The sequence below is a fragment of the Myotis brandtii genome, unplaced genomic scaffold, assembly GCF_000412655.1.
Source record: "Myotis brandtii unplaced genomic scaffold, ASM41265v1 scaffold115, whole genome shotgun sequence".
Lineage (NCBI taxonomy): Eukaryota > Metazoa > Chordata > Mammalia > Chiroptera > Vespertilionidae > Myotis > Myotis brandtii.
Genome location: NW_005353967.1, coordinates 1,379,032 through 1,403,184, shown reverse-complemented (window position 1 = coordinate 1,403,184; position 24,153 = coordinate 1,379,032). Strand labels below are relative to the sequence as shown.

Sequence of the window (24,153 nt, the reverse complement as noted above, 5' to 3'; positions counted from 1 at the left end):
CTCTTGGTGCACCCCTTTGTGGGCTGTGTGCACAGTCCTGTTGTAGTTAAGCCTTGATTGCTGTTGGTATCACTGGGAGGAATTGACCTCCAGATCAATTGGCTGTGAGGACCAGCTGTGTCTACAGTGGAAGAACTGCTGTGCTGGAGACACCCTTATGGGGCAGGACTTGCTTCAGTGGGGCTTTGGTGCTCACCAAGTCTTCCCCTTGAGTGTGTCGCTTATGGATGTGAAGAGTTGTAATCTGGTATGGTCTCACACTGACCACTGGGTACACTGGCTCTTGGATCTCCAAGGAGGTGCTAAGTCAGCCACTGCCTGAGGCCACCCAGCAGGTGCAACAGAGAGATCTGCAGATTCGTCTTCTTTGTTTGGGGTTTGGAGATGCCCAGATGAGGCCCAGCTGTGAAGCAAGGCGGTTGCTGTTGCTGAGCCTTGGGGCTTCTTTTGGAAGCTCTGGAGCTCTCTGACCCAGCTGCAGTTTGTTAGGTTTTATGCTGGGAAAGGATGGGCCATTCATATGCAAAAGCCGATGCGCACAGATGCCCAGATGAGGCCCAGCTGTGAAGCAAGGCGGTTGCTGTTGCTGAGCCTTGGGGCTTCTTTTGGAAGCTCTGGAGCTCTCTGACCCAGCTGCAGTTTGTTAGGTTTTATGCTGCAAAAGGATGGGCCATTCATATGCAAAAGCCCATGCGCACAGCTTAGGTGGGGTTGTAAGTTGGGTGGGGCGGGGTCTCTGGGAATCACCAGGGCGGAGCAAACAGCAGTGGCTGCCCGTCAGTTCTTCATCGGAGAGGTCCCCGTTCAGGAACAATGATCACTGCGAGCACCTCTGAGAGAAAGCCGCCCTCGTGTTCCAGCCCGATGCCAGACAGTCTAGTTTCTCCCCGAATGAGTCTGGGTCTCCAGAGTCGCGCCCAGAACTGGAGTTCAGAGCAATCAGGAGCTAGTATCTCCCTCCAGATTGAAAAAAACAATAGTGCCAGTTGCCAGCCCGTTTTGCACGCGCCTCCACAACTCCGAACCTCTGAACCTCCTACCAGTCTCAGTGCGCTTTCTTGTATCTCCCTCCTGATTGAAAAAAACAATAGCGCACCCAGTTGCCAGCCCGTTTCGCGTGCGCCTCCACAACTGTGCGCCTCCACAACTCCGCATCTCTGAACCTCCTACCAGTCTCAGTGCACTTTTTTCTTTCCTCCTAGTTGTGGAACTTCCACTCAGTCAGCTTTCCCATGGTTTTGGATGATGGATGTTTTGTCTTTTAGTTGTAGTTTTGATGTGGTTGTGAGAGGCAGCAAGTACATGTTTTTACCTATGCCGCCATTTTGCTTCTCTCCTAAACCGGTTTTTTTTTATGTTTGCTTATTTAATCCTTTTAACTGTCCTGGAAAGTAGCTATACTGATTTCCCCCATTTTACAGGTGAGGAAACTGAGGCTGAGAAGTGAAATAACTTGCCCTAAGTCCCACAATGAATGAGTAACAGAGCAGGATTTGGACCCAGGCATTCTGGTTCCAGAGAATATACCCCAAACAACTAAGGTCCCTTACCCTTTGTAGATAGTGCATCAGGATGCCATGCCCCCACTAAACTGTTTCAAGACACTGTGACTTGGAATTTGGGTTGCGAAAATAGTTCTCATTTGTTGCATTTTTAAAAGGTTTTATAAAGTTAAACATACTGATTTTTTTTTTTTTTAGCATGCAATGATGCTACCTGTTTTGACCCATCATATTCGCTACCACCAATGCCTAATGCACCTGGACAAGTTGATAGGGTATACTTTCCAAGATCGTTGTCTGTTACAGGTAAGAATTACTCTCCTGTACACTCACATGATAACAGGGTAGCAGTAATTCATCTTGCAGGTTTCAGATGGAGCATTGAGTTCTCTCTTCTGGGAGATGATGACGATGCTTAGAAACCGCTCTCTCCTTTATTTTGGTTGCCCCTTTCAAACCCTTTTTCTCACTTTTTTTGAGGCCGTCCCTAAAGAAACAAACCAAAGCAAAAATTTGCCCGTCAAACCGGAGCCCCTTCTTTCAGGTTTTCCTTCTATATGGCTCTTCTTTCTAGGTGTTGAGTACTCTAATTCTCCTCCAAAAGATGTAGACTTTAGATTTATTTTTAGAAGAGGGCTTGCACCAGGGCTGTGGAAATTGGAGGAGATAGATGGAAAGGTCAGGGCTTAAAAGTCGACTGGCTAGACAGATCTCTTTCCTGTTTCATTGGTGGATAATGTAAAGATGGCATTTCTGTGTTGAGTTTTTAAGGCTGAATTTATTTCACTGAAATTTTAGCTGGCCATGACTCACCCGAGCCATCACTTGAATTTTGGAATGAATCCTGATCATGCCAGGAATTCTTTGTCTAACTGTGGAATTCGCCAGCCCAAATATGGAGACAGAAAAGTTCATCACATGCACATGCGGAAAAAAGGTGTGTTTGGATTCTGCTCTTGTATTTTGGCCTGTGTTCTGGGTTAAATCTCCACTGGGAATGGTTCCCTGGTGACTGTTCCATCCTCTCATTCTTCAGTGCTTCTTGCCCCATACATAATAATAATCATGTTGAGCAGAGCATTGAAATAGGATGGATGACTTTTTTAGAAAAACTTATGCCTCCTATTTAGTGTTTTAAGTAACTAAGTTGATTAAATTTGTACACATGCAGATATTAAACTTTTTAAAGTCATATTGGGATGAGCTAGATAATTTTTTTCCAATATGTCATATCATGGCCCTAGAATGCTTCTAACAGTATTTACTTGTGTATTTTTTTTAAAAATAGGAATTAACACCTTAATAAATATTATGTCACGCCTTGGCCAAGATGACCCAACTCCTTCAAGGTAACTCTCTTTAACCTTTTATAATTCACGCCTTGGCCAAGATGACCCAACTCCTTCAAGGTACAGTAGATTTTTTTTATAACAGCTATATTGCAGTATAATTCACATACTATATAATTCACCCATTTAAAGTATACAATTCCGTAGTTTTTAGTTTGTTCACAACATTATGCAGCCATGATCATTCCTAATTTTAGAACATTTCATCACCTTTGAAGGAAACCTGGTGCCTCTTTACTAGTTACTGCCCTTTCTTTCAGCCTGCTCAGCCTTGGGCAACTAGTACTTTCAATCCTTATGAATTTGTCTATTTTGGACATTTTGTATTAGTGGCAATATATTGTATGTCGTGATCCTTTGTGACTGGCTTATAGTATGTATCAGTACTTCATTTCTTATTAATATTCCATGGTATGGTTATGTCACATTTTATTTAATCATATACCAATTGATAGGCATTTGGAGTTGTTTCTACTTTTCTGTTATCATGAATGATGTTGCTATGAATATTTGTGTATAGATTTTTGTGTTGCCATATATTTGTGTGGTTTTTTTTTAATCCTCACCCAAGGATATGTTTTTATTTATTTATTTATTTTTTAAATATATTTTCTATTGATTTTAGAGAGGAAGGGAGAGGGAGAGAGAGCTAGAAACATCAATGATGAGAGAGAATCATTGATTGGCTGCCTCCTGCACGCCCCCCACTGGGGATCGAGCCCACACCCCAGGAATGTGCCCTTGACTGGAATCGAACCCTGGACCCTTCAGTCTGCAGGCTGATGCTCTATCCACTGAGCCAAGCCAGCTAGGGCAAAAGGATATGTTTTTATCGATCTGAAAGAGAGAGAGAGAGAGAGAGAGAGAGAGAGAGAAGAGAGAAGAGAGAGAGAGAGAGAGAGAGACAGAACATTGATCAGTTGCCTCCCAGAGAGAGAGAGAGAGAGAGAGAGAGAGAACAAAAACATTGATCAGTTGCCTCCCCCACATGCGCAGACTGGAGATTGAGCCCACCACCTGGGAATGTGCCCTGACCAGGAATTGAACCTGCCACCTTTTGGTGTATGGGACAATGCTCCAACCAACTGATCCCCCAGCCAGGGCTGGACAGATGTTTTGATTTTTCTTGGTTATATACCTAGGGGTGGAATTGTTGGGTCATATGGTAACTCTCTTTAACCTTTTAAGAAACTGCCAGACTGTTTTCCAAAATGGCTACACCATTTTATATTCCCAACAGTAGTATATCAGGTTTCTGATTTCTTCACATTTTTCTCAACACTTGTTATTTTCCCTTTTTTTTATTTTAACCATCCTGTCGGGTATGATATTTTATCTCATTGTGGTTTTGTTTGACTTTTCCTGATGGTTAATGATGTTGAACATCTTTTTTATGTGCTTACTGGCCATTTGTATTTTCTGGAGAAATATTTGTTCAGATCCTTTTCCCATTTTAAATTAGGTTACTTTTTATTATTGAGTTATAATAATTTTTATGTATTCTAGATATAAGTCCCTTACATGACTTGCAAAATTTTTCCTCATTCTGAGGATCATCTTTTCACCCACTTGATGATGACCTTTAAAGCACAAAGTCCAATTTACTGTTTCTTTTGTTGTTTCTGTGTTTGGTGTCATATCTAAAAAACTTTGCCTAATCTAAAGTCACAGTTGATATTTTGATAGGGATTGTGTTGAATCTGTAGGTCAATTTATAAACAATTACCTCTTAATATTAAATCTTCTGATGCTCAAACATTGGGTGTCTTTATATGTATTTGTCTTTTTTAATTTCTTTCAAAAATGTTTTGTATTTTTCAGAGTATACATTTTGCATATCTTTTGCTAAATTTATTCCTAGGTATTTTATTCTTTTTGATGCTGTTATAAGTGGAATTATTTTTCTTAAGTTCGTTTTCAGATCGTTCATTGCAAGTGTATAGAAATACAGTTGATTTTTATATAGAGACCTTGTATCTTTTATATAGTGACCTGCAACTTTAATGAGCTCCTTTGTTAGCTATAATAGGTTTTTAGTGTATTCCTCATATTAATATATATATATGATCATATATCTGCAAATAGAGATACAGTGGGGCCTTGACTTACGAGTTTAATTCGTTCCGAGACCGAGCTCGTTAAGGAGCTCATTAACTCAAATTACTCTGTCAACTCAATGCAAAAAATCGGCCGAGAGACAGCTGGTATCTCAAAAAACTTGTTAGCCGGGACACTCGTAATTCAAGGCCCCACTGTAATTTTACTTTTTTATTTTAGTCTGGATGCCTCTTGTTTTATTTTCTTAACATTGTTGCCCTGGCTAGAGCCTCCAGTACAATCTATAATAGTAGAAGCGTAATATGCTAATTAGATCGGACAGCTGATTTTCCAGACGTCATTCCAGATGTCCTTCCAGATGAAGCCCCGGGGGCTGAGGCAGAGGCAGTTAGGGGTGATCAGGCAGGCAGGCAGAGTGGTAAGGGGAAATCAGGCAAGCAAGCAAGTCTGAGGCAGAGGCAGTTAGGGGTGATGAGTGGTTAGGGGCGATCAGGCAGGCAGGTGAGCAGTTAGGGCGATCAGGCAGGCAGGCAGAGTGGTTAGGGGCAATGAGGCAGGCAGGCAGAGTGGTTAAGGGCCATCAGGCAGGCAGGCCTAGCGGTTAGGAGCCAGCGTCCCAGATTGTGAGAGGGTGCAGGCCGGGCTGAGAAAACCCCCCTCCCCCCTCCCCCCACATGAATTTCATACACTGGGCCTCTAGAATTAAATAGAAGTGGTGAGAGCAGTTACTTCTTTTTCCTAATCTTAAGGGGAAAGCATTCAATCTTTCATCATTGAGTCTGATATTAATTTTGGGTTTTTCTTAGATGCCCTTTTTCAGGTTTAAGAAATTCCCTTCTATTCCTAGTTACTTAATGTTTCTGTTATGAAAGTGTGTTGAATTTTGTCAAATGTTTTCTCTGCATTTATTGAGATCATGTGTTTTTCCCTCCATTTATTCTACTCACATGATGAATTAGTAATTGATTTTTAGATGTTAAACTGACTTTGCTTTCCTGGGGTACATCCCACTTGATCATGGTGTATAGTCCTTTTTGTATGCTGTGAATTTAGTTTGTTAGTGTTGAGGATTCTTGTGTCTATATTCATAAAAGATAAAATTCTGTAGTTTTCATTTCCTGTGATGCTTCTATCAGGTTTCATTGTTAGAATAATACTGGTCTTACATAAGGGGTTGGAAAGTTTAAATGTTAGCTGTCCTTATTTTATTTCTTGATTTTAAAAGATACTTTCATGTATTAATACTCGTATTTTGTGTGGCCTCGAGCCCCTGAAGAATCTGGGAAGAAAGTGGGCTAGGCCTATATAAATTCACCCCAAAAATTTAATGAAAGCAGCCCTGACCGGTTTGGCTCAGTGGATAGAGCATCGGCCTGCGGACTCAAGGGTCCCGGGTTCGATTTCGGTCAGGGGCATGTACCTTGGTTGTGGGCACATAACCAGTAAGGAGTATGCAGGAGGCAGCTGATCGATGTTTCTAACTCTCTATCCCTCTCCCTTCCTCTCTGTAAAAAATCAATAAAATATATTAAAAAAATTTTTTTTGAATGAAAGCGGTGGATAGAGCATCGGCCTGCGGACTCAAGGGTCCCGGGTTCGATTTCGGTCAGGGGCATGTACCTTGGTTGTGGGCACATAACCAGTAAGGAGTATGCAGGAGGCAGCTGATCGATGTTTCTAACTCTCTATCCCTCTCCCTTCCTCTCTGTAAAAAATCAATAAAATATATTTAAAAAAATTTTTTTGAATGAAAGCAGGTGCCTAATGGCTGATGAGGCCAGGTTTAAATCTTCTTTGTCTCCTCTGCCCCAACTAGAGTTGTTGATATGTAAATTATGTCATCAGTAGTATTTTCAAGCCTCATGATTTATGTTTTCTTTTGTGCTATTACAAAGAGATGCTTACTTACCATGGCAAAAGGAATGATATCTGAGAAACAACGTTCTTTCTGAATTTCCCATTTTGAAAATGATACCATCGACAGAGAATAAACACTTTCTTTTGTCCTTTGACTTCTGGCCTTTAATGCTTATGTTGAGAGTCTTCAGCCCTGTCTGTGATCTTTCTGCTGATGGAGAGTTGACTGGAGTTTCCGTCCAGGAAGAGCCTCCTGGCCTCCAGGGCCAGGTCTGCTGCTGCTCCAATGTTGCTATCCAGCGTTCCCCAGCGGGCACAGCCCTGGGAGCAGTACTTCAGAAGCTTCACACAAATGTAATTCAGCAGACACTGAGCCAGTGCCTTTTGAGTTTGAGGCAGTTTGTAGGTATTTTAGGTGATTCCAAGGCAAGTAAGTCCAAGCTGCACTCACCAGGAGGCCTAGCTACCTGCGGTGGGTAGAGAGTGCTATAAACATAAAGTACTTACTACAAGGGAGACTCTGCTAGTGCTTCAGTGAAGGTCAGAACAGAATGTACACACGAGACTGCTGTGGGGCTAAGGACAGCTCTGCTGGCTGCTTAGGGGTCACAGGTCAGTTTTGTACTGTACATTGAATAATTGAGTTCACTTGCGATGATTTGCCCTCTCCTCGGTTTGTTTCTTAGTTTGCTATTATAAAATGAGATGCATCTGTTCCTCAGAAGTGTTTGTATATCTTTGAAGCAAACACCATTAAACTGCAAGTGTCAGTGGTTATATCTCCTCCCAAGCAAGCCTGCTCAGAATTAAGGGAAGAGAGAGCGAGTGAGCCAGTTAAGTTGTTTGGGAAATCTGTTTTTGGCACTAATGGCCGTGGGAAGGTGGACGAGGAGGGCAGGCCGGGGAGAGGGCCGAGAGGAGGGGCTCTCAATGGACTTCTAGTTCCCCTGAAAACCACTCCTCCCACCTGCCCACCCTGCAGTTAGTGACCGGCTCTGCCAGTTCCCCTTCACACTGCAGCCAGCCAGCTTGCTGGTTCTAGAGCTTGATTCTCGTTCTTAGTGGCAACCTGCTTGAAAGCTTTCTGGGCCGTCTTGTCACCCACTGAATAAGTTGGAACCTCCCCACCTGGAAGTCCCAACAGCATGGCTTGGCCCCAGGTCACTTTTCCAGACACATCTTCCTTGTGGCTCACTACACACCAGTGAGACCGAAGTACTTACTGTGCTGCCAAGTGTACTGTCTCCCTTTCCTGAATGCCACAGTCATTGCAGCCACCTGTGGAATGCCCTGTAACCTGGGACTTCTGCCCACAGCCTGCAGGCATCTGCTTTATGGTGCATATTCTGGTTCTCCCATGTATCATAATTAGGTGATGGGCTGATTGTCTATACTGTAAGCATTTCGAAGGTCTATGGTCTTACTCTTATTTTTCTTTTTTAAAATTTCCTTTCCTTTTGCAACTAGTGTTTTTCACAGAGCAGGGCCTCAGTAATACGTATTAAAGGAAAGAATGTCATTCATGATAGTACGTTTACCCAAGGTTATTTACTTGTTGGCTAGCAATAGAGGAGCTGGGGTATTAAGAAGGGTCATGGTAAAAAAAAAATAAAAAAAAAATAAAAAAAAATAAGGGTCATGGTCAGAGCCATCAGCAGAGGTTTAAATGGCTGGTTAGCATTTTACTTAATCTGATTTGGGATCAGCTAGGATTTACAAAAAGTCATGAAGACTTAAAATTAATAGATAAAATCCTGTCTGCCTATCAAAACTACAAAATAATTAACTTTTATGATGGCATCATCTCAAGTGAATACGCTACCTGTAATTTTAAAAAGTGTTACTGCTTAGCCACATAAATTTCAGTTATATTTAACTCCTGCAAACTGCAATGAAATGTTACTACAGAAAGGGTCTCTGAAGGATTAGGTATTTCGTGACATTTAAGTAATCCATGTATTATCAGCAAGACCTTTGGGAAAGGGGCCAGAAGACTGGTGAGGGAAAAAGGAGAGAATCAAGCGGCCTTGGTTTGTTTTGCTTTTATTTGATTGGTAGTGTTATTGCTAGACAGAATGTATAAGAATATATTCAACCAAAAGAGAGATATTTGTGGACTGTTTGTTAATGTCTGTGTGTTTAAGGAAATGATCATTGCAAAGTATATTTTAAATCAGTTATACACAAGTATTTTGCCTTAAAAACACAGTAACAATACACATTCAATATATATGAATTCCACTGAGTGGATTTACTGACTTAAATGCTTCAGGTTAAATCCCAAAGATGTTTAATCTGGGATCCATGGCTGCAGTGGGTCTCAGGTCTAGCAGCCCCATCACCTCCCTTCCCCACAAGTGTCCAGGTACATAGATGTAATGAATGGAAGGGATTCCTGAATTGGGTGGGAGGTTCAACGGAGCTCCAGGGCCCCTTCTAGCTCTACTCTACCAGGCACTGCTTGAGGCTTAGAAGGCGGAGTGAGAAAATGTTGTCCATACTCTCACTCTAGCAATTCCCCCTGGACTTTGCCCAAATCTAGGATGGTTTTCCATGAAGTAAATGATATCTTACAGTAATCACTGTTACAGGAGACTGTTGTTTTATAAAGTGCTTTGAATTCCTCAGACCAGATGTGCTGTATAAATGTTACAGTTAATCTAGATTTCATGCCTCTGTTGATTCAGTTCTCCAAAACAAATGGAGTGTTTACTGCTCAGTAAACATCTCATGTTGGAGCTTGCTGGTATTTATAATGGGGATGATTAAGAAAGGATAAACAATGGGAGAAGAACAAAAGATTTGCTACTGTTTTAGATTTGTAAAAATTTATTTTAGAGGAAGGGAGAGAGAGAGAGAGAATGAGAGAGAGAGAGAGAGAGAGGTCTACTAGTATATGAAAGAGGAACATGGGTTGCCTCCCGCATGCACCCCCAGGTATCAAAACAAAGTAGGGTGTTCTCATATTAAAAGAGCTAACCCTCATGTGTTCTTTCTTTGAGGGGAGAGGGAGCGAATGTAAATGCGTGCTATTTTCAGTGATTTTAAAAATTTCCTATAGGATTAACCACAATGAGCGGTTGGAGTTCCTGGGTGATGCTGTCGTTGAGTTTCTGACCAGGTAAGGCGGCTCTTCTTCTCTTCCCCCTTAGTTGCATTTTATAGGAAACATGCTTGATACATTGCCTTCTTTGTAATTAGCCAAATAAGCCATTGAAACGCCTTGTGTTTTGTCCCTGCTGTGGAGCTTGCCAGCCCCGAGTCTGTGGCTCCTGCCCTGAGAACTTGCCCTTGCTGATGCCGCAGTGAGCAAGATGACAAGGTGGAAGGCGCGCTTCTCTGTCCTGTCAAGTTTATGTTCAAGTTGCCACAGCCACAGAGATCAGCTGGCCTTGTTCTAGATGCTTCAGAGATTATATTCTATTTGTAAAGAAAGGGATGATATTTTAAAATGTCATTTCATTTTCTAGGATTTGTCTTTGATCCCTTTCTCACTCTTTCTGATCTCAAGGGAAGTAAAGCTTACAAGTAATTTTAATGTTGAGATTTGGGGATGCGTGTGTTTTCTCCCCAGGAATGTTTTAGGGTCCTTATTTTAGAGGTAGGGGTAGGAAAGTGTGTTTTGTTTTTTCATAGATAATTTCTCTTTTAAAGAGAGGTAACACATGCTTTTCTTGGAACTATATTGAGCTATTTTTTATTCTCTTTAGGTCATTTCTTTTCCCAAGAAGGATATACTGAGCCAAAAGGGCTGCTGTCTAAGCCTGCTTTCCCTGGACACATAGGACTAACCAAGCTCAGTGGACCTAAAACCCGGTGTGAGATTTAGGAGATAACAGTTGCTGTTGTGGTCCAAACTGGTGTTCCATGTGGCTTCTCCCAGTTCCTGCATTTCCTAGTCAGCCCCCCTAGGCTCGTTCTTAGAGCACAGCCTGCCACATGAAACCCGGTGTGAGATTTAGGAGATAACAGTTGCTGTGGTGGTCCAAACTGGTGTTCCACGTGGCCTTCTCCCAGTTCCTGCATTTCCTAGTCAGCCCCTGTCGGCTCGCTCTTAGAGCACAGCCAGCCACATGTGCCGATCTCAGTTCCGTTCCTGTCCGTCCTCGTGAAGAATATGCCTCCGCTGCTGTCCTGCTCGGGGCTTCCCAGGCTTCTCTCTTCAGGGGCTGCCCAAAGCCTAACCCAAGAAAAGTACTGTTTCTAGGCCCAGTTGTGAGTGTCACATGGGTTTGCTCTTAGCCATGTGTGACATAGTTCAGGTCTTTGTTGTCATCAGATTCCCGAGGAACCTTTTAACAGAAATAACTGTGAAAACATGAGTGAATGGTGCTGTTCGGGTTTCAGCACATACAGATATATTGTGCTTTCTGTTAAACTTTCAAAGACTTTCAGTCAAACCCTCCAGTTTAGTTCAGTTCAGCCCGTGTCTCCTGTGCAGGTCCCTTGCCTGGCCTACTTTTGTGGCTCGGAGCCACAGACAGAATGGTGTGATGCATATTTATATATGTGCTTTTTTTTTTTTTTTTGCAGTGTCCACTTGTACTATTTGTTTCCTAGTCTGGAGGAAGGAGGGTTAGCGACTTACCGGACTGCCATCGTCCAGAATCAGCACCTCGCCATGCTAGCCAAGGTGTGTCCGACCTCTGAGCCTGGCGTCCTCCTCCTCAGCCCGGGCATAGTTCTGCGTTTGAATCAGTACCTCTTTGGCGTGTGTTAGGGCTTAGTATTTTATAGCTCAGGAAAGATTTTTTTGTTTGGGTTTTAAGGATTCAGCCTTATTAGTTTGGTTACCTTTGTGAGTTTCTCCAGCAGCTAATGAACTCCACGGTGAGGTAACTTGATAACAGAAGGGGAAAAATTTGACAGATGTGCAGGAACAGAGTTAAACATTTGGGGAAAAGGATCATGAGAGCAGAGCAAAAGACTTGAATTTTTAAATAATTTTCCTTTGTGTAATATTTCTGTATTATATTTGTTTTTAATTTACTTTAACAAGTAGAATTATAGCTTTGAATAGAATACTCCAGACCATTTATATCCACAGGGGATACTTTACAGATCTTTGAGAATCCCCCAAAATTACAAATCTCACTAATTAAGATTTAGGGTTTAGGCCAGTGATGGCGAACCTATGACACGCGTGTCAGAGGTGACATGCGAACTCATTTTTTGGGTAAATGGCATTTAAATATATAAAATAAATATCAAAAATACAAATCTTTGTTTTACTATGGTTGCAAATATCAAAAAATTTCTATATGTGACACGTCACCAGAGTTAAGTTAGGGTTTTTCAAAATGCTGACACGCCGAGCTCAAAAGGTTCGCCATCACTGGTTCAGGCTGTCCAGCCAGCCTCCTTTACTGAGCCGAGTGACTAACAGAACCTTTTTTTTTTTTTTAAATTTATCTTTATTCTTGAAAGTGTTACAGATGTCCCTCTTACTTCCCCCATTGGCCCCTTATAGCCCGCCCCTCCCCCCTGCCTCAGGCCTTCACCACACTATTGTCCATGGCTTATTCATATATGCATTTAAGTCTTTGGTTAATCTCTTCCCACCCACCAGAACCTTTTTCAACTTAGATTCATGGCAGGCATGTAACTTCATTATCTCATTCGATGTTCCTATCTCTGTGCAGTGTCTCATCATAGTAGATCATAACAGGCAATATGCACTTGCATTGGCCATAAGGTTCTGGCCCACACCCCTCCTCTTGCAACTGGGGTCCCCGGACGGAGTGTCGGTCTCTTCCCCAGGCCTCTGCTTTCTCATCTGCACGAGGGAGATGGCATCAGCACCTGCCATGCAGAGTAGCTGTGAGAACTGCATGACATTGTCATTTGAATGTTAATGATTGTGTTTATACAGGGCTCAGCACAATGCCTGTTCATCCTAGCTATCACCCACACATGTAAGTGAGTTAGGAGGAGTTCGTTGTTTCTGTTGCTGCCACTATTCTCATTATAAATTGTTACATTTTATAGACCTGTGGGTTTATTCTATAGCAGGGGGGACGGTGGCCCTCCAACCCCCAACTGATGATCCACTGAAAAGCTTTTGTGAGTTTACCTTCATTTTTGCCTTAAGTCATTTTTATTGTTTTCTTCATTTCGATATGAATGATGGAATTTGATAGAAGTGACTATGTAAAATCCATTCTAATTTTATGACTGACAAGGCATTAATTACATTCAAATTGTGGTTAATTTTATCCCCTGGTTTTTGTGCAGCAAGAGTGCATTGCTGTGTTTTCTGTAGCAGCGTCATCATCATAGTTACAGGTAGACTTTGACCCAGCTTTAGTGGCATCTGAGAATAGAAATAATGATGCCTCGAAGAGAAAGTATAGGCAACAGGTGTGCTAACGTGGTTTTAGCAGCCTCACAATGCACAGAATTCCTCAACTCTAAGTAAAACTGCTTCAGTGTTTAGTTGATTAAATTGTCGAGCTGCTTCCTGGTCCACCTTAATGTCCACTGGAAATACATGCTAATAAATAGATTGTCACCCTTCCCCCATTGTTTTCTTTCCAGTTTCAGATATAATGAAATTGCATAATTATTTTTCAAATAATTTTAGGGAGGATATTTACAAAGTATGGGAAGGTGCCATATCAGGAAAACAGAAATAGTCATGTAACACATCGGGTGCTTTGCAAAGGGGGGTGGCCAGTTTTTCCCTTCAGGAATGTCGATGTCATCTTCTTCCACACCAACGTCCAACATTCCCATAGCACACAACACCCGCTGCTCCTGCAGAAGGCAGTGGTGGTCTTGCTCTCCTGTCTGTTCCAGTGGATCTTGACCATTTGGGAGGAGGGGACTTGATGGAGGATTGCTGACCTCTTTGAGAATTTAGTGAAAGCTCTAAGTCAACTCTTCAGACAGATGAACATTTTAACACATGCAAGTTGAACATTACTCCTTTTTAAAAGTTTCCCTAATGCCTGCATGAAAAAAATAAGGATATAGAGCAGGGATTATGAGAAGTTGGAAAATTCATAGGATTCCAAAATAGTTGTTTATAATATAAAATATGGCTTGCAGTCTGTTCTCAAGCAGGGCTCCAGAGATGGCAAACAATTGAGTTTTCCCAGTGAAGTTGTGAAACATCAAATTTACATATTTTGGTATAAACTCTTCCACTTGGGGATCAATGTTTTTAAGTGGTGTTTTCTGCTGTTGCATTTGTGGTAGTCAATACTCTCATTTGAGTTTATTTTATACTCATGAATTCCTAACAGTACAAAATACTGGTAGCATATGTGTCTTGTTTTTATTGTCTCTGTCTTTTTCCAACATAAGTGGATATGGATATTTTTACATATACTGGTATACTGAGATATACAAAATCTGAGTCTTTTATCTGAGACTCATACTGTCCTAGGTTGTTCATTGACTTGTGTCTTGTTCCATATTACGTGGCATGTTATTGTTTAGTAAGTATTTATTGAATTGAATTACATGGTAATGGAAACAGATTAAGTGCATCCTTATGGAATGCTGCATCTCCTTTTATGGAAAGAATTAATTTCTATTAATTCAATCTCAGGAGTTTTATTTAAAAAGTACATTCTCTGTCTAGTTCTAACAGGACTTGAATTGATTTGTATATTATAATACAACAGGATAAGAAATAAGTAGGTACTGAACTCAAAGTAAAGAGAAAATATGGATAAGAATAAAATGAAGCCAGAGGTAGAGTTTAATATACATAGATATATTCATAAGTCCTACACAATTTGTAGGATTGGGCCACAAATTTGGCTTTATACTTTTCTAAGGTCAAGTAAAAAGGGAAACATAATTAATTACAAACAATATTCCCAGAGCCCTTAAAATAAATTCAACCCATTGCTGAGAGGATCTCACTGAGCCTTCAAAAAGGTAAGTATAGAGACCTCATGAAGGGGATACAGGTACAAAGATATAGGGACTGCCAAATCCTTACCAAAATCAAAAGAAAAGATTTTGAGATGTAAGGCATTTTGAAGTCTTCTGAGGGTCCTCATTTATTTTGCCACATAAAAATCTAATCTACCAGCATTATAAGTACCGCATATCCCTGGGATCAAAGGTTAACTTTGGGTTGGGTTTGTGTCTCCCTGGACATATTGGGTGAGCCCAAGAGCCCATGGTCTTTTAGCAAAGTATTATTCCAGCTTGAGCTCGTGCTTGGTCTGAACTTGGAATAGGGTTTATAGAAAGAAGCCTGCTTGGGGAAAAGTCAGGGTTTGTCAGAGCTGAGCCATAGGTAGGGACTCCTGATGAATAGTAGACTCAGCTTTCTTTCTATACTGACATGGGCCAATTAATTTTTTACCTTTACCCCTAGGAATGTTGAGTTATTACAGTTTGATTTTGCCAAATTCTTTCTTTTTGTCATTTTTGAATTTTATAGAAACTGGAACTGGATCGATTTATGCTTTACGCCCATGGACCCGACCTTTGCAGAGAATCAGACCTTCGACATGCAATGGCTAATTGTTTTGAAGCATTAATAGGTAACTTCTTTTTTTATAATTTAGTTTCTTGAATGTCTAAAATGTCTGGAGAGCACATAAAATTCATTGTGGAGACTTGGGACAGAATGACTTTTTCCCGAAGCATGTGAGGCCCTTAGTATAACTCCCCCCTCATTGTGCTGTCGTTTTTGTGGTTCCTCCGGGGCAGTCATGCTTTCTTTCCTGCATTCCCGGTGCCTGGGATGGTCTGTTGTCATGTACATGCTTAGATGTGTACACTGAGTTGAATTGAAGTGAATTAATATGGAGATGGATTGCTTTCCAGATTTGATTCAGAATCACATCCATAAATAAACAGTAACTCAGTTGCTGGCGAGGCCCTAATATTATTTGCGATTACATTTTAAACTATTTACAAGATTTCTCGGACTTAAACGTCTTGAAAACATGGCATTTGTTAAAACCCCAGGGCTTGAGTCTCTACAGCTATTATTTATTCTCTTGAAGCAAGACTGATGCAGACACTCTACTTCCTCGGTTTCCTTTTTACTGTAACCCAAGTACAGTCAGTCATTGCTACAGGAAAGTTGTGAAGCATTAATTAGCTGGTGATTGCAAGTATGCTTTACAATGAAACGTTACAGTAGATTGACAACTTCTTGATTTTTTTTTAGATGAATGATTGAATACGTTTTATTTTTCAAAGGCCTTTGTACTGCCTTATCAATTTTGCCCTCTTTCTTTGAAAATGCATATAAAAGCTTATAGTTTTGTGCTGATGATGGTGGCAAGGGAATGTTTAATCATTATCCAGTCTTCTCACAGCTATGTCTTTTTTGCACAAATGTATCCTATTTTCAGGGTTTGTCGGGTGGAATTACTGTTCCCTGTATACATAATATTTTTGACAGTGTTAGAGCTGGCTCCAGAACCAGGCAGACATGGTTCAAGTTCTTCTTGCATCGTTTCCCACCTTTGTGTCTTCACCAAGTTACTGAATCTTTTTAAGCTCCAGTTTCCTCATCTATGACGTGGAGATGGTATTACTTACCTCACAGAGTTATTGTAAGGATCTTAATATCCATTCCTGGCTGCATCCAACCCACAGCAAAGTTGCATTCACCCTACCCCAAATCACCTACTATGAGCCTAAATCCTGTAATTCTTTTTAAAAAATGTATCATTCTTGTTGAAAGTATTACACATGTCCCCCTTTTTTTGTAACACTCTCTTACTGAGGCTCCCATGAAAGTGTAGATAAGCATGTGAAAATGGTTTGCGCAGTGCCCAGGGCAGAAGTGCCCCCAAACCCTTCCATGTAAAAATCTATTCTCAATACAAGACAGTTATTAGGAATCTTACTCTTTAATGATCTGGAGATTTTTTTTTTTTCAACAGGCTAAAAGCATGCTTTGTTATTCCGGCAAATCTGGTGTTCATACACTGTACACTTCCAGTTAGGGTAAAACGGAGAGAGTGCGTCTGATACTGACTTGAAATTCATTGTTAAAATATAAATAGAGACAGTCCCAGGTCTCCACAAATGCTGGTTTCAGTCCAGATCCGTTTGCCTGGCAATGGAGTCACTTAGATCCAAGCCCGTCTTCCCTGCTCCTTGTTATCCCCCTGAGATCAGAGATCTGGCAGGGTCTGGCCTGTCAGTAGGATCATTACTGTTATTGTTATTATTACTGTAAATATCAATAGATAATTAATATATTTAGTCATCAAAAGCTCTAATGACTAAGTGTCTCAGTATTTTACATGAAAAGTGGCCTTTCTGATGGCAGATACAAAAATATGATTTCAAGAATATATGGCTACCCTACTCCAGAGTTATTTGATACGCAATTAAAATGTTACTATAGTACTTCCTGGTAAATGTGTGTACAGTGCTTAATTATTTAAAAACTTTTAAATAATTATTTTAAATTAAAGATAGAGGTTGTCCTGGTTTTTATTTGCAGAAACATTCATTGATCTGAACTCAGGTTTTATTGTGGTCTGAAACAAAAACTATAAATATAGAAAATAAAACATAACATTTTTGTAAAGTCAAGTTTTTGTATGTACCTTTTATGATAGTTCGTATTTGTCCTCTTTTACTTATAATATTAGATTTTAGTCAATTGAATTTTGTATTTCATTCTCATTTTTAACACAAAGCATAGCCGAAAGCGGAAAAATGCTACTTTTAAGCAATGGCTTCTGATCTTGTCGGTTATTTCTGTGAGTGGGTTCTGGCTTGCCTTTTTGCTTTTTATAGAGATATGTAATTTTCTGTGAATATTAATGCAACCTTCCTATGGGCATTCTCTTCCTTTTATCTAGGAGCTGTTTACTTGGAGGGAAGCCTGGAGGAAGCCAAACAGTTATTTGGACGCTTACTCTTTAATGATCCGGTATTTATCTCGACTCATTTGATTTTTCTCAGTTACATATCATTACAGAAAATTTTATATCAATTAGTCTTTGTGTTTTAAAGAGGGTGTAGAAGTAAGTACCAAAAATAGCTTATTCACTCTGTTGCAGATGGGAGAGGGTCTGTGGACATTTACATGAAGAGTTTGTCTTCTTCTGTGTTTATTTTGAAGTGTCTTGGAGTTAATTATGATTTTCTGTTTCATCATCGTTGGGTACCTACCCCATGCAGGCTTAGTTGAAGCTCTAGCCTTTTGGCTTTTCTGTTTATGTTTTGTTATCATGTAAATTATGTAGACTAGATAAATGTATATTTAAGAAAGTCAGTTCATAGGGAGTTTCTGATAGGGCTCTGAATAAAGAGTATGGAAGTACTTTTTTTTAAAAAAGTAAATTATAGTTTAAGAAAAATGATAGATTCTGAAATAGTGTCTGTTGTTACTAAAGTATTAAGCTGTGAATATTGCTAGAGCTTCCTTTTTAATCCTGCATGTAATAGAGCATACTGGATGCTTTCTGTACCAAAACAAGTCAATTTAACATTTAAAGGGAGAGGCAGCTCTGTATTCCAAATTGAAATGTCATTATAATTGAATGAAATGGCCTTCATGGAGCAATAAAGAACATAGGAAGCCAGTGTTTTAAGCTTTTGTGCAACCTTCAGCTTAAGTGGCTGTCAGATGTTATTACTATATTACTTAGGGTGGTTAAAAAAAAAAAGAATCAATAGTTTTGAAATATGGGACCTGGACGCTATTCCTATTTGAGGATATGATTTTTTTAAAATCTGTTTTTATAGATATGTGATGATTTTATATGTTTGAATTTCCTTCTGATGGGAAAATTATCTACAGATGTCCCATGTCCCCCGTTTTGTCCTGCACCCATAAACAAGTGTGCATCTTGATTTATGTCCATAGCAGACCAAATACATTTGAAGTCCTTTTCTCAAATATGAAAATATCTTTGTTCTGGCCTTTCTCTTTTGTTGGCAATTTCAGCCACCTCTGTATTTTGTTTCCTCCCTCCAGTCTCACGTCTGGGTGCCTCCTCACTCCTTAAACTCCTCCCCGCCCCCACCTACTCCCTGCCCCTTTCTCCCATCTTATCTGCATTCCCCATCCACTCCATTCCCGTTTTCCTGAATTAAATGCAGCTTTACACCTCGTGCGCTTAATTGCATCAGTTTTTGTTTAGATTCCTTTCCCCCTTTAAACTGCTTCTCTCCCCGTCGTCTACTTAGCAAGCTTATCTTCTCTTTCCAGTACCCAGTGCAGTGCTGGCGTGTGCAGTGTGTAATAAATATTTGTTAAAGAAATGAAAGGAATAAGTAACAAAATGAAAAAGCAGAGTCTGAACATTATCTTACAAATGGTACGGCTGAGATTCAGAAGGCCTCCTCGTGCACCTTTTATGACACAGACCAGGGCTCAGTAGTATATGGTCTTCCCACCTCAGCATGTTCAGGCGCGCACACCCGAGCATTCTGACTCATTTGGCATCTGCATATTGGTTTACATCTATTAGTTGTAATACGTGAGAGACGATGGTGAACCTTTGTATTTTGATTGATTGATTGATTGATTGATGGATTTGTTTATTTTTTGAGTATGGTATTGTCAAAGTCTAATCGGCCCAAGACAGCCAGGGACACATCTGTAGGCCGACAAAGTCTGAAATATTGACCCCACGCGAGGAGGGCGGGCGCTCACAGAGGGAAGCGGCCGTCCTTGCTGTGCCGGGCTGGTGCCCACTGATGCTGAGGAGGGTCAGGGAGCAGGGATCCGTTCTTGGTTGGCGGCCTTGTCAGAGGCCGGCTTAGAGGAAGCAAGGGATTACTTTGGGGTTGGGTACTGTCAAGAGGACAGTTTAGCAGTTGAGTGTCGCCAGTAATCTTCATTTAGGGGGTGAGACGAGGCCCAGTAGGTCAGAGGGCAGCACTGGCAGGAAAGCAGTAGCCCCTGAAAGAGGGGTGGTCTGGCACTTTACAGCTGCTGCCAGGCCTTGAGGGAAACGTGGTTAACCTTGCAGCTGGCCTTCTCTGTGTCGTCCTCCAGCCGGTAATAGCAGGGCTGTTTTCTCTCTCAGCCTGAACTGATTGTTACTCTCTCAGCCCAGTTTTTGTTGGTTTTGTGTTTTCCGGTGTGTGTAACTCTTCCCAGTTTCCCCCGTACATTCAGAGCCATTCTCTGAATTTGATCATCCCACTGGCCCTCTTAGAAAGATAGGGGGCGATGACTGTAAACTTTCCGGTTCTCGCTCTCCCATCCTCCTTTGTCTCTACACATCTGTCCCAGTTTCTAGGAACTAGAAGAACTGTCTTCAGATTGCCGCTCGGCAGATTTATATACGTTTCATCGACACCTCATTTCAACAGGTTCAGTGAATGAACTCATCATCTTAGCCCCAAAACATCCTTCTCCTCCTTTATTTTTATGATCTAAACCAGAAACCTTAGGCTCTCCTTCTACCCTGAAGCTTTTTTCTCTCTGTCTCCATTCAGTTCAGACTCCTCTCAGTTCTGTTCCTAATATCTCTTCAGTTGGTTCACTCTTGGCCGTCGTGCTGCTCTGGGGTTTGTCCTCATTGCTCACCGGAACATTGAACTACCTGTCATCCCCCACGCCAGGCCATCGTTCATGCCGCGTTCAGGGGTGTCTTCTTTTTAATGCACTGCCTGCCCAAGTCTGTACCACACAGCATGGCATTGAATAGTTCTCATAATTCGACTCCCACCTATTTTTTCAGTCTCCTTGCTTTTTACTCCCTCTGTGCCATTCTAGGAATTACCTTTGTTTAATTTTAATTTAAAAATTTTATCTTGAGATTGTTGAAAACATTACAGATGCCCCCCTTTTCCCCCATTGATCCCCTCCAACCCCCCTTCCCCCATCCTCAATTTTAAAATTTTTTAAAGAGTGGTTTTATGTTCACAGTAAAATTGAGAGTAAGGCACTGAAATTCACCATATATTCTTTGCCCCCACACATACATAGCCTCCCCCATTTTATCAAGATCCCCACCAGAGTGGTACATTTGTTACAGTCAGGGAACATTGACACACATAATCCTGCAAACTCCATCCATAGTTCACTCTTGGTGCTCTACATTCTGTGGGTTTTGACAAATGTAGAATGCCAGGTATCCTTCATTATAGTGTCATACAGGCTGTTTTCACTGTCCTAAAATCCTCTGTGCTCTGCCGATTAGGAGTGACCCTTTGGGGCCTGTATACTTGGAGACTTATTTGTGCATTTATGGTGCCCTGGTTCTAATTCCCTCCCTCTGCTACTTGATTCCTCATGTTCTTCTGGATACATCTGAAGAGTCACCTTCTCTGAAGCTTTATTTGACACCCTCAGGCAGCATTTTCCTAGCACTTAGTGTATATCCCTGTTATAGAACTTATCAGAGTTTATTAAATTGTACTTATTTACCTTTATTCTTCTCCACCATGCTTCTTTGAGGACAGGGATTGTGTCTTATCTTAATAAGCTAATATATAACAGCTATTCAATAAAAATATACACAAATAGATGTCCCAAGAGTCAGTGAACATTTTCCATGAGAGCAAACTGAAGGTAGAGGCTTTGCCTAAAAGCTGATGAGGGGTAGAACTAGGATTCCAATCTGGACCTTTTCCCTGACACCCAGGTGCAGCAGAACCTCGTCTCCGGGTGCAGAGAGGATGAAAGGAGACGGACACAGTGGAAATAGTCTTGCTGTGAGTGAGGTGTTATGCTGTTACACCGCACCAGCCATCAAATAGAAACACAGTGTTTTTGAGTGTAAAACACATAGGAGAAAGGAGAAAGATGAATCAGGAACTGAGAATTTTGAGCTTCGGAGACGGGAGGTAGTTCGAAGAGATAGCTGTTCGTTGTTGCGGTTTAATGCTTCTTGGCAGTAGCATTTTCTGTGCCAGCACTGATGCTCATGAGGCATCAGAGAGCACTTCGTACAGGTACTGAGATGCTGTTTTGTGCTTGAGGAAAGGGAGGCTCAGAGAGGTTAAGCCATGGCCAACGTGGCATCAGGGTTGCACCCAGGCTGCCTGCCTCCAGAACTGGCAGGCTTCCCCACCATACTCCCTGGTTAAGGAAAGGTGAAAGGTGATTATTTGGTCATTTGGGTGTGAGGTGAAAGATGCTCATTAAGGCACTTGTAGCTTGGATGAGAGGTCAGAACTGCAGCAGAGATGAACAAGGCATCCAGACGGAGGAGGTGGCTGAAGTGGGAGTAGAGAGCTCTCTGGAGGAGCTGGTAGTGATGAAGTCTGCAGGGAGGCTGAGGTCTGGTGGATGTTCTTTGGGTGTGGGAGGAGGAAGAGAAGCACTGAGAGAACAGGAGAAAGTTGCCAGAGAATGACATTCAGTATAATTCATGCCACTGAGAATTCAAGGGAAAGGTTGGTTGTTAAGTTGGTTAAGAGAAGTCCTTTAAAATGCCTTAAGAGAATAGTTTGATGTTTAAGGTTGTTTTTTTGTTTTGTTTTTTTAACACTGGCAAAAAACCCCACCCCAAGTGTATTTTATTAAGATGCAAGTTGTACAAAAGGATGAGGTATTTTTCCCCCTTGTCATCATGTGTCACAAGTGATAGTAAATTTTCTATACTTCACCCCATCCTTAAATTTTTGAAAAATATTTTTCCCTCTTAAAAAAACCCTCTCATTATTTATTTCAAAAACCTAACATCAAGGCCAGGGAGTAGATTCAGTCAGAGCCTCCCTAGGTTCTAAAACGGCAAGAAAACCACTTTGATCCTGAGGAAGTTCTGATTATAACTCTCTCTAGATTTAAGTCAATGGCTTAAATAATGTACTAGGCTTTTCCACAAAATTCACTCATTCCCATTTTTTAAGTAAACATTTGTAGTGACTCCCAGTACAAGTGTGGTCTTATCGACCTCAGTTTAGGAACTAGATGTGGGATGTCTTCCCTCTGTCTTCAAACAGCTCATATGATAATGAACGACTACCTAAAATTAGGGACATTTGAATGAGTTTTGGTTACAAAAGGCACAGCTGATGCACATTTCTGGGGAATGGTAAACTGAAAATAGGTTTAAAGTAGCACTTTACCCAGTGGTATTAGGTAAAGCAAACGTGTAACTTAGTTTTAAAAGGTGTCTTTCACTCCTGGGGATGGGGTGGCTCTTTGCCTCCCCCGCTTAATAGGCTAATTGGAGTCACTATAGGCAGTTTGAGTGGTGAGTACACTTAAAAAAATTAGTTGCTAGCACTATTGAATTTTCAATAAGTGGAGTCAGCATCTGAAACAGTTCAGGATTCCACATAACGGCGTTTTATTTAGTACTCTAGAGCGTGTTAAATGGCTCCCTTGAGCACTAAAGGCATCACTCCATTTTCCAGGACCTGCGAGAAGTCTGGCTCAATTATCCTCTCCACCCACTCCAGGTAAGTGTGGCCTCTGCTCTGCACTGAGCTTTATAGCTCCTGGTATTCGTGTTACTTTAGTTTGCTTTTTTTTTCCTGTCCTGCTTTTATCCTTAGATTCCCTTCAGTTTCATTATGACTTTAAGCTGGCGTGTCAGAACTGGAAAACTTCAGAACAGATAGTAAAATGACCCCATACATTGCATTTTCATGATCTGGGGTGGGGTGGGTCTGGGATGTGTCTTCCCTTACAGGGCAGGAATAACTATTTGTGTGGTTGAGATCTGCTTCCCCCAAAAAGCGATATTCAAAGCTTATGCTGACTGCAGTATAGCTACACGCCTGCTGTTAAAGAGAAACTATGCAAGCAGGTCTGGGCTTATTACAAAGTAGAACAAAAACTAAATTAACATTGCTGACTTGTAACCTAATTCGGACCTTAGAAATTGAAGGCTTTGACTCAGATTGCATAAAACATATTATAAATTAAAACTTTAGTACAGTGTGAAAACTGATTACTCAGATTTTAGAATTTAAAAGATCCACACGTTGTGACATCCTTTTCCCCAGTTGGTTTAAAAGTTCTTACTATTCTTTGTTTAATTTCCATTTTACTTCGGAGATATACATATATGTGTACATATGTATACATATATATACTCATATATACATGTTACATATGCACATATGCATATTGTGTATATAATAAAAATAATCATTAGTGACTGAACTCTCATGAGAGCCTTTAAAGAAATAAATGGCATTATTTCAAAGTACTTTAGAAATATTTCCTTAGTATAAAATTGCCCAAAGTTGTTGGAGATGTTCATTTCAATTACACTTTTCATATTTGCTCTCTGCCAGTTGTCAAAGGCTCATTATTATGTTGAGCACCTGCCTAGTGACATAATGCTCTCCATTGCAAGCCAAATCCAGTTTCAGGGATGCTCATTTGCCAAAATAGGATGGTCCCTAGAAGACACACAGCAGTCAAGTTACTCTAATGCAGTGGTTCTCAAAGGGCAGTACCCAGACCAGCAGGGAACTTATCAGAAAGGCCAGTTCTTGGTCCTCACCCCAGTCCACTGAATCAGAAACTC

The 24,153-nt window shown here is 41.0% G+C and overlaps 1 protein-coding gene across 2 annotated transcripts in view; it reads left to right on the top strand.

Annotated features, from left to right (window-relative positions):
* Positions 1–24,153, top strand: part of DROSHA (drosha, ribonuclease type III) — a 111,488-nt gene that overhangs the window by 66,254 nt on the left and 21,081 nt on the right. For both annotated transcript variants that reach the window (XM_005858113.2, XM_014548481.1), the window contains exons 17-24: positions 1,701–1,808; positions 2,301–2,439; positions 2,791–2,851; positions 9,828–9,887; positions 11,300–11,399; positions 15,171–15,273; positions 17,566–17,636; positions 23,030–23,074. In XM_005858113.2, coding sequence (XP_005858175.2) covers positions 1,701–1,808; positions 2,301–2,439; positions 2,791–2,851; positions 9,828–9,887; positions 11,300–11,399; positions 15,171–15,273; positions 17,566–17,636; positions 23,030–23,074 — 687 coding nt within the window. The remainder of the gene's footprint in view (positions 1–1,700; positions 1,809–2,300; positions 2,440–2,790; positions 2,852–9,827; positions 9,888–11,299; positions 11,400–15,170; positions 15,274–17,565; positions 17,637–23,029; positions 23,075–24,153) is intronic.